The 10,851-nt window shown below is 53.2% G+C and overlaps 1 protein-coding gene across 1 annotated transcript; it reads right to left on the bottom strand.

Annotated features, from left to right (window-relative positions):
- Nucleotides 1-4,620: 4,620 nt before the first annotated feature.
- Nucleotides 4,621-9,985, bottom strand: RASD2 (RASD family member 2). The gene is made up of 2 exons (XM_003419789.4): nt 9,501-9,985; nt 4,621-5,150 (listed from the first exon to the last, which is right to left on the bottom strand). Exons 1-2 carry the CDS (start codon nt 9,769-9,771, stop codon nt 4,621-4,623), a joined length of 801 nt encoding a protein of 266 aa, XP_003419837.1. The 5' UTR covers nt 9,772-9,985.
- Nucleotides 9,986-10,851: the final 866 nt, after the last annotated feature.

Genomic DNA, 10,851 nt, shown 5'->3' on the forward strand with positions numbered 1-10,851 from the left:
TTCCGACTCATGGCGACCCCATGTGTGCAGTCTAGAACTGCTCCATAGGGTTTTCATGGCTGTGACCTTTCAGAAGAAGGTTGCCAGGCCTTTCTTCCAAGGTGCCTCTGGGTGGATTTAAATCGCCAGTCTTTTGGTTAGTAGTTGAGCGCTTAACAGTTTGCACCACCCAGGGACTCCTACTTCCCATTTACAGATGAAAAAACTGAGGTTCAGGAGAGACACAACTTACTCAGGGTCCCACGTGGAGGAAGAGAGTGGCAGGGGTGGGCTTGCTCAGGGGCACCCAGCCCCTCACTTGTTCTGCTCTTCTTAGGATGCAGTGGGGGGCCTGGTGCTGAAGGGGAATGCTGGCTTCCAGGTTCCAGATTTATAAAAGCCAGGACCAAGAAAGCCTCAGAGTGACTTGCCACCCACACACACCTTCGGCAGTCAGTGTGGCCAGAGAGAGGACTGGAGGGGAGCTGGGCCCCCAGGTAGGCAGAGCCTGGAGCCACCCAGCCCAGGCTTGCCTCAACCATAGCTGCGCTCACCTGGTTTCTCAATGTCAGCACAGGGGTCTCTCCCACTGGATCGTGAGCTCTTTGTTCTACTTCTCTCTGAACCTCCACCTCCAGGCCTAGCAACTAATTGTGCTCAGTGGCATTTGCCCTCCTCTCCTGTCTCCCAGATGCAAAATCCTTTCCTCACCCCACGTGGATAGCATGGCCTGTGATGGGTTGAATTGTATCCCCCCAAAACGTGTGTCAGCTTGGTTAGGCCATGATTCCCAGTATCGTGTGTTTGTCATCTGATTTTCCTATATGCTGTAAATCCTATCTCTGTGATGTTAATGAGATAGGATTAGAGGCAGTTGTTAAGGAGGCAGGACTCAATTTACAGGATTACGTTGTATCTCGAGTCAATCTCTTTGAGATATAAAAGAGAGAATCGAGCAGAGAGGAGACGGACCTCCAAGGAAGAAGCATCAGGAGCGGAGCACATCCTTTGGACCTGAGGTCCCTGCGTTGAGAAGCTCCTAGACCTGGGGAAGACTGATGTCAAGGATCTTCCCCTAGAACCAACAGAGAAAGCCTTCCCCGGGAACTGGCACCCTGAATTCAGACTTCTAGCCTACTGGACTGTGAGAGAATAAATTTCTGTTTGTTAAAGCCATCCACTTATATTTCTGTTATAACAGCACTAGATAACTGACACGGCCTTTGACCAGCTGTGACAGCTTGGGCAAGCCTGACTCCCTCATCACAAAACAGGGTGGAAATGTCTATGTGCCTCATGCAACTGGTGAGAGGGCAGCCCAAGATGTGATGTATAGCCACGCAGTCGGTGCTAGGCTGACTCCCTTTTCTTCTCTCTGCCCAGGGGGAGACCGACTGGTCCAAAGTGGCATGTCTGATATTGTTTGGGGACAGTACCCTTCTCCTTCTACCCCGTTGGGCCTCCCCACCCCCCTCTCCCAATTCTCAGCAGTCCATGCTCACTGCATAGGAGTGCACATTTGAGTTGTCCAATGTCTACTGAGAACCAGTGCCAGAAAGTTGTGCACTGTTATCAACCACACACAGAGTGGGCCGTGTCCAGGCCTCAAGGCTCGACCATCTAAGGCTGCCTTCTAATGGCATTTGGGGCTGGATATCTCTTTGCTGTGAGGCCTGTCCTGAGCATTTGCGGATTTCTGGAGGTATCCCTGGCCTCTACCCATTAGATGCCACTAACAGCCTCTCTGCCCCTAGTCATGACAATCAAAAATGCCTCCAGACAGATCTCAATTGTCCCTCGGGGCAAAATCACTGCTCCATCAGAACCATGAGGAACTCAGACACACGGTGCCCCCAAGGGGCTGACTATACCTGGTCACCTCTCCAGGAACACGGGCCACTCAGGACCTAGACCTGGCCCAGACACACCTGGAGGGCCCAGAGGGCCAGGGCTGAGGGAGGGGCACAGCCTCCTATCTTTGGGTTTCACTCCCTTCCCCACCCCTGACCCCCATATTTAAACATGAAGGCTTCATGCTGACGCAGCAGGGTCAGGGCACCGGGACGGGGGCATCTCAAGAGAGGGAAAGGCCAGCTCTGGTTGGGGAAGAGGCAGCTCTGATTGGGGAATACAGAAAATAAACGTGGTCATGGACACGGCTTAGAAACAAACCCACTTTAATTGCTAGTGTACAGAGATACCAGGGTGGCAGGCTTGACAGGATGAGACAGGACCACACACCTGTCTTAGTCAAGGAACCTGGACTGGTTGGGTTCAGGCTGCAGGTGGGCAAGGGCAGATGCAGGGTCGATGCTCTGTCTCTGTGGCAGGTGTGGAGGCAGGGCCTGGGCCCGTGTAGGGTGCCCAGAGCTGGGGCTGGGGCATGTGTCTGTGTGTTCACGTGTGTGTGCATGTTATGTACATGGGCACGAGGACACAATATGTACAGGAGCCCTCACAGGCACATCGAGGGAGAGGGTCGGGGATAAGACACCCGAATCCCTGAAGACTCCAGGGGCTGAGGAACAATCGGGGGGCACATCAGGGTGTATACTGAATGTCCAGACCTGGCTGTGCTTCTGCCACTCAGACGTGCTGTGTGACCTGGGGTACCCTCTCTGGGCCTCGGAAAGACTCACTAGATAATCACTAAGATTCTTTATGGCCCTAACTGTCAACATTTCTTAAGAGATTAAATTACAAAAAGTATTTTTTTAAGAGCTGATGATAAGGGCCTTCTGGTCTGCAGGTTTAAATCCCCCCATGCCTGGGTACATGGTGTTACCCAGCACAGTCTAATCCCTGGCACAAGGTAAAGACCCACCATGTGCTTTTCTGCCCAGCCTCTCCCAGGCTCAGCTGGCTCCCAGCTGTTCCCTCATCCTGCCAACAGCTGTGTATGCAGAAGGCAGTGGACAGCGGGGTGGGCAGAAGCCAGGTGTGGGTGAAGGGAAACACGCCAGGGCCAGTGAAGGGCTCGGTCTTGGGGACCCGAAGTGCACCCCTCACCCTCTTTGTTTCCTAGCACAGTGGACCCACAGGTGCTCAATAAATGCTTGAGGAAGAAGCACAGTGGAAGACAGCCTGGGTCTAGGTGGAGCTCTGCCCTGAATTAGCTGGGAGGCAGGGATGGGGTCTGGGGCACATCACTTCCCTGGAGGCTCAGCTTCCTCCTCTGTGAAATGGGGACAAGACTGAGAAGGAGTCCTGCCCCACCTGCCCCGTGCTCACACACGTGCTCTGTAAACTGTAAAGCTCAGTACAGAGGTCAGTGTCAAGTTGCAGACAGGCCCTGGGAACACTCTCTAGGGGCAGAGGAGGAAGGCGTCCCCAAGGGAGGTGGTGGGTCTGACCCGGCAAGGGCCTGGCCAGGAGGGGTCACTAGGTTTTTACAGTACAATGATTTCCATTTCTACCTGATACACAATATGAGGACAGCTGCAGTAACAAAGCACAACCATCAGACAGAGGGATGTGGGGGACATGGCTGTGGTCCGGGAAAGGGAGGTGTCCAGGATGTGGACATGAACTTTCTGGGAGACAGACATGGTCTGGGGCATGGGTGTGGCCCAGGTGATGGACATGTCCAGGACTTGGATGTGGTCCAGGGCATGGACGTGTCTGGGACGTGGATGTGTCTGGGAGATGGACCTGGTCCAGGATGTGGACACATCTGGGAGATGGACATGGTCTGGAACACAGATGTGGTCCAGGAGATAGACATGGTCCAGAACATAGATGTGGTCCAGGAGATGGACGTGTCTGGGATGTGGACACGTCTGGGAGATGGACATGGTCTGGAACATAGAAGTGGTCCAAGATATGGACGTGTTCAGGAGACAGACATGGTCCAGGATATGGACGTATCTGGGAGATGGACACAGTCTGGAACATAGCTGTGGTCCAGGAGATGGGCGTGTCCCGGATGTGGAGGTGGTCCAGGGTATGGATGTGTCCAGGAGACGGACATGGTCCAGGATGTGGACGTATCTGGGAGATGGACATGGTCAAGGATGTGGATGTGTCTGGGGGATGGACATGGTCTTGGAGACAGATGTGGTCCAGGAGACACGTGGCCACATCTATTCAAACACAGAGAGGCCACCGACTCAATGTCAGCATCAGCCGGGAGCCACCTTTGGGGGAAGCAAAAAACAGCCAAGCCAAAGGGCAGGCGTTTGGGGATAGAGTTTGGGGGTAGGGGTCTCTCCCGGCTGCCACCTAGGCTAGGCTGGGTCTTACACCAGGAGGGCAGAGACTGCTCCCAGCCTGTGGCCTGTCCCAGGAGGCTTGGTTGGATGTAGGAGTCCTGGCCCGTCTGGCATCAAGGCTACTTCCACCTCAAGAACAGGAACATTCCAACCCAGGTCTCTGCCATCTGCCAGCCTTGTCTCCCGCTCTCTGCAGGGACATGTCCAACCACAGAGAGCTGGACCAACGGAGGGGCCACAGAAACGAGGACTCCAGGAGGTGGCCAGGACACAGGAGAACGTACACAGGTTAGCGGCCATGGCCCTTATCTGCCGCCAGGGGTCCTCAGGCAAGACTCTGTTGGGGTCTCCCCACTGAGGATGTGGGTGGCAGGCGCCGGGGGCCACCTCCCTTAAGGCAGTGCCCAAGGCCACCCCAGTGTCCCTCCCGCTACTGGATGGTGCATTTGTCCCTCTCGCGGGCCTGGCCCTCCCGCAGGACCTTGGCCTTGATGTACTTGAGGTCACTGTTGACGCTGGGGCGGCGGGCGAAGGGCGAGACCATGCCGTAGGCGTCCACCTCCTTCATGCGGCGCATGCAGAAGGGCCTGGGGTGGAAGGCCTCGCCGTACTGCACCGAGATCTTCCGGTGCAGCGCAGGGCTCATCTCGTGCGGCAGCTTGGCCATGCTGAAGAGCACATAGAACATCTCGTCCACGTTGGTGTTCTTCTTGGCCGATACCTCGAAATAGGCGCAGTTCTCATCCCCTGACACCAGCAGCTCGGCCTCGGTGGTGGGCACCTGGCGGCAGAGCTCCCCGTGGTCGTTCTTGTTGCCGCAGATGACCATGGGCAGCTCGGCCGCCTCCTTGGTCTTGTTCTTCAGGCAGGATTTGACCTCCAAGATCTGCTTCTGGAGGCGCTTGACCTCGTCGAAGGACTCCCGGCTATCCAGGCTGAAAACCAGGATGAAGACGTCGCCTGCAGGGAAGAAAGCCAGGATGGTGGGTGTCATGGATTGAATTATGTCCCCCAAAAAACGTGTGTATCAACTTGGTTAGGCCATGATTCCCAGTATTGTGTGGTTGTCCTCCATTTTATGATTGCAATTTTATATTGAGAGGATTAGGGTGGGATTGTAACACCACCCTTACTCAGGTCACCTCCCTGATCCAATGTAACGGGAGTTTCCCTGGGATGTGGTCTGCACCACCTTTTATCTCTTAAGAGATAAAAGGAAAGGGAAGCAGGCAGAGAGTTGGGGACCTCATACCACCAAGAAAGCAGCACCAGGAGCAGAGCATGTCCTTTGGACCTGGGGTCCCTGCACCTGAGAGGCTCATCAACTAGGGGAAGATTGAAGACAAGGACCTTCCTCCAGAGCTGACAGAGAGAGAAAGCCTTCCCCCTGGAGGTGACACCCTGAATTTGAACTTGTAGCCTACTGGACTGTGAGAGAATAAACTTCTCTTTGTTAAAGCCATCTACTTGTGGTATTTCTGTTATAGCAGCACTGGATAACTAAGATAGTCACAGTTCACTCCTGACTTCTCCCTCATTCTCTCTCCATCCAACCAAACATCGGTCATAACTGCTTCCACGTGTGGGTGTGCCCAGCCCTTCAAATGGAATAATGACTTAACCATCACAATGACTGTATGGGCTAGTTGCTACTATTCTCCCCATTTTCCAGAGCAGGAAGCTGAGGCTCAGAGGGGTTAAGTCACACAGCTAGTTAAGTAGAAGAGCCTGGTTCAAACAGGGCTAATTCTACACACGTTTCTGCAGGGTTGGAGTCAGGTGAGTGCCTTCTGGAATCATGCGGCTGTGTTAGAACAGTAAACGTAATTTCCATGAGAGTAGACGCCTTGCAGGTTGTGTTCACTGCGTATCCCCAGGGCCTGAAGTAGCATCTGGCGCATAGTAGGGTCTCAGCATCTGTGTCACAGTGCCTCCTCCACTTACTAGCCAGATGACCTTCAGCGGGTCTCAGAACTTCTCTAAACCTCAGTTTCCCCATCTGTCCTCTGCGCGTGAAATACTGTCTCATAGAATTATTTTGCAGGTTACAAGAGACAATAAATGGAAAGCATTTAGTACCAGCATGTGGCACGTGCTTGGAGATCTTAGGTGTCGATAATGATAAAGGTAAGACACATTGGCTGTGAACCAAGCACTGGATCAGGAGCTTCATGCCCAATGTCCCAAAGACTCCTCATCAAACCTCTGTGGGGCAGACTTTATTACCTTCATGCTACAGGTGAGCAAACTGAGGCTCAGAAAGGGCAAGCAACTTGCCCAGGATCACACAGCTTCAATGCAGTGAGGCCAGGATTTGGACTGAATTCTGTCCTTACCTAGCCTGTGCCAGGCATACAGTAGGTGCTCTCTGCTTCTTGAATAAATCAGGAATGAATACGTGAATGTTTGCCTCCAAGGTTTACACTACATCTACCATAACTCATGGCACTGCTCAAGAAAGGTTTTAAAACCTGAAACAGGGACTGATGTGGAGGTGGTGGCAGTAGGGTGTATGGACAGGAGAAAGAGGACTCGGTGCCTCCTCCCAATTTCCAGATTTTACTACAGTTATCCCAACTTCATTCTCAAAGCCCCTTCCTCACTCTTGCTTAAGCTCTTTAAACAAACCTGTGGTTGTTGATTTTGCTTATCTGCATCGATGTCAACACCCCCATTTTACAGGCGAGGAAACTGAGGCTCTGGGAAGTCAGCAACTGGCCCAGGTTCTCGAGAGGAGAGGCAAGCAATTCCGGCTTCTCACAGAACTGGCTGCTTTCCTCCTCAGATCCCCCAGAGGCTGCCACGCGGCCCCCCCATGACAAAACATGGCCACATTCAGAATCACGTTCACCAACCGTGTGCCCCGAGCAGGGAGCCCTGATGCGGGGGGGCCTTCCATCCCCTACTCACCCTTGTGCCCCGGGGCCTGGCACGTAGTGGGTGTTCAGCAAAGCTGGCTGAATGGATGGGATGAAGCAGAATGAACTATGGTGTGGGCTGTTTTGAGAGGTATTTGCAAGGCAACATCAGCCTGGCAACCATTTCCGCCTGGGCTGCCAAATCCCGTCCCGTTAGGCTAATCCTGGGCCCCAGAGGACTCGGCTGCCTTGACATATTCAAATGCAAGACTGCCATGGCAAGCGTCGGAGACCAGCCCTGGCTGGCAGCTGGAAGGAGAGCTGGCAGCGGAATTAATGGCTTTCAGAATTTCTTGCACACAGGCACCAGGTTGGGAAATGAGGCACGGGTGGCTGAATGAAAGAAGCAAGCAGCAGACAGATGTGCTCAGAATGATACGTGCACATAAAACACAAACAAAAATGACTCTCTATCCCAAAAAGCCCAAACCAAACCTGCTGCTGTTGAGTCGACTCTGATTCACAGCGGCCCTATATGACAGAGTAGAACTGCTCCATAGGGTTTCCAAGATGGTAAATCTTTACGAAAGCAGACTGCCACATCTTTCTCCCGCAGAGCAGCCGGTGGGTTTGAGCCACCAACCTTTCAGTTATCAGATGAGCACTCAACCACTGCGCCCCCAGGGTTCCTTCGACTCTCTATTATGGGGACGTAATTAAAATATTATTTTTTTTAATTATGAATATGTCCCCAACCCCCAGAGGTGGTCAACCCATCAGTTAGGTTTGAACTCTTCCAGGCTTTCCATGAATACACTGATGTTCATAAGGTCAACCCAGTGCTCGTTCTATCCACACGCTGCCCTTCAAAATCATGGGGGGAGGTCTGAGTGTCAGTGGGTCGGATGGTCAGCAAGGGCAGCCTGGCAGAGGAAGCCATCTGCTGAGGGTACCCAAGGAGAGCCCCACCCACTGGTACGTGGGGAGGGGTGGCCATGGTCATGGGTTTCTTGGTGCAGAAGCATCTCGATTTGGGGGATTATTTTAGTGGTGACTGGAGGGTTACCTGTCCACGTGGGAGGGGACACGGCTTGGGAAATGGCTTTGTAAAGCACACAGCAGGCAATCTATAAATGCTGATTCAATTTAAAACCAACGTTTATTGAGCACCTGCTACCTCCTCATCATTTAATTCTCACAGTGACCTTTGAGATGGGTGCTAATGCATTGCCAAGCTAAGAGATGAAGAAGCTGAGGTTAAGTCACTGGACCAGGGTTGTAAAATCAGGAAGCAGTAGAACCAGGATCCAGAACCAGGCAGACCAGTTCCTGGGCCTGCCCTCTTAGCTACCACATGGAACTGCCCACAGTACTGTAAACGGTGCCCCAACCCCACAAGTCCACGTGTCCCTAAATCCCTAGAGACCCCTTTCTCTCTCCTCACTGCTTCCCAACTGGGCCTAGAGGCCACAGGACAGCTTAGAGGTAAAGTATGAGAGCCAGACAGCCAGTCACCAGCTGTGCTGCCACCCTGAGCAAGTTACTTACCCTCTCTGGGCCTGAGTCTCCTCACTTGTAAAATGGAGGCAAATCCCTATCTCCCAGGTATCAACATGCAAGTCCCTGGGGGTGCAAACAGTTAACACGCTTGGCTGCTAACAGAAAGGTTGGAGGTTCGAGTCCACCCAGAGGCACCTTGGAAGACAGGCCTGGCAATCTACTTCCAAAAAATCAGCCACTGAAAGCCCTATGGGAGCACAGTTCTACTCTGATGCACAAGGAGTCGCCATGAATCACAGTCAACTCGACAGCAACTGGTTTTATTTTACACGCAAATCTCCTAGGTAAACGCACGCTAAGTGCTAAGAAGGGGGCCGAGCACACAGCTCTTTTAAGTGTTGGCTATTAGCGGCATCATTACTGACATTATTACCAAGTCCCTTGTTTGGGCAGAGCCCCCCACCCCCACTTCCCTTTGGCTGATAGCTGCCCAAGTCACTGCCCTTACCTCTCTCAAAGGAGGCAAAGGCCTGGAAGCGGGGTGGGGTCAGAGACCTGAGTCCAGAGAAGGGCCCAGGAGTGACTGACTGCAGGGCCCCAGGAGCTCAGCTCCTGGAGAAGACAGGCAGGAACCTCCAGGCTATCCTGCTCCCTGGAAAGGAATATCCCCACTGCACATTTGTATGAGTTCCTGATCTGGAAGGCAACACCGCTGCTGTCAAGAGTAATTGCTCCAGAGCCAAACAAGATGGAGTGTGGGCCTGACTCCGGACCCGGCTTGGGCAAGCAGCCACCTCTCTGTGCTCTGTTTCCTTGTTGTGAGTTTCATCTCAGACGATGGATATGCGAGTGCCTTGCAAACCGTAAAGTGGCCAAGCAAAGGCGCCGGTGTGCTCAGTGCCCATCACGCTGCCGCAGTACCGTCCCGCCCCAGGCTCTGCGCGGGCCTCACCTGTGAGGATGGAGAGCCTGCGCATGGCAGGGAAGGGGTGGTTGCCGGAGGTGTCCAGGATGTCGAGCTGGTACATGTCACCACGGATGTTGTAGACCTTGCGGTGGAAGTCCTCGATGGTGGGGGTGTACTGGTCCTCGAAGCGCCCGTTGAGGAAGCGAGAGACGATGGAGCTCTTGCCCACCCGCGAGGCGCCCAGCACCACCATGCGGTAGGAGTTCTTGGCAGGCACGCTGAACGTGCAGTTGCCGCTGGACAAGGTCTTCATCATGGCTCGGGGCTGCAACAGAGAGCGAGGGAGCAGCTGTCAGAGGGCCCTCGACCCAACCCTGCCGCCCTTGTTGGAGGCCTTGGCCTCCTTCACACCACCCCTTTCTAGGTCTCAGTTTCCCATCTGTAAAATGGGAATGCTGAACTAGGCTCTCTCTAAGGGACTTTGGAGTTCTCTTCACTCACTCATTCATGCGTTTCATTCACCCACTCACTCATTCATTCATTCACCCTCCCATCTATTCCCCCTCTTATTTGTTAGAAGGTCACTGAGTGACAAAAACAGAATGTACCTGGCTGGTAACTGAAAGATTGGCAGTTCGAACTCACCCCGTGGTGCTGCAGAAGAAAGGACCTGGCAATCTGCTTCCACAAAGATTGCAGCCAAGAAAGCCCTATAGGCATGGTTCTACTCTGTAACGCATCGGGTTGCCATGAGGCGGAACTGATTCAATGGTACAGGACAACAATACATCGAGCATGGGACTGCTGGGATCTGATTCTTGCTTTACCACTAGCTAGCTATTGATCTTGGGCAAGTAGCTTAACCTCTCTGGGATTCACTTTTCCCGTCTGTAAAATGGGTCCAACTCACAAAGCTGTAAAAAGCTCAGCACACGGTGAATCTCCAAACATGCTAACTAGCCTAAGAATCTGCTTTTTCCCTGATTCACCCGTCCCTTCCAACTTGGCATCCTAGAAGCCTGGGATTCCAGGACATGACATGTGGAAGGTACCAGAGAGCACTTCTTAAACACAGGAGGCCATGGCCACTCAGTTCTTCCAGGAGAGAAAGACTGTGTCCAGAGCACATCCACCAAGCTCCAAGCCCAGTGCCGGGATGGTTCCTGGCCTCACCTTAGGAGAACTCATTTTTAGACCCATCCCTTGCTTTGGGGGGCTCCCTCCACTTACAGAGCTGCATCTCCTGCCTGGATATTTTGCCCCACAGACCTTGAGAGTTTGTCTGCCTCCAGGAGACCCAGACAGCCCTGGTGGCACAGTGATTAAGAGCAGCTGCTAACCAAAAAGTTGGCAGTTCAAATCCACCAGTCGCTCCTTGGAAACCCTATGGTGCAGT

The sequence above is a fragment of the Loxodonta africana genome, chromosome 4 (genome assembly GCF_030014295.1).
Source record: "Loxodonta africana isolate mLoxAfr1 chromosome 4, mLoxAfr1.hap2, whole genome shotgun sequence".
Lineage (NCBI taxonomy): Eukaryota > Metazoa > Chordata > Mammalia > Proboscidea > Elephantidae > Loxodonta > Loxodonta africana.

Excerpts from the sequence above, each read along its gene's own strand:
- RASD2 (XM_003419789.4), bottom strand. The coding sequence starts at position 9,771 with ATGATGAAGACCTTGTCCAGCGGCAACTGCACGTTCAGCGTGCCTGCC. Across the intron at positions 5,151-9,500 it reads CAGGCTCTCCATCCTCACAG|GCGACGTCTTCATCCTGGTT; the intron begins GTGAGGCCCGCG and ends TCTTCCCTGCAG.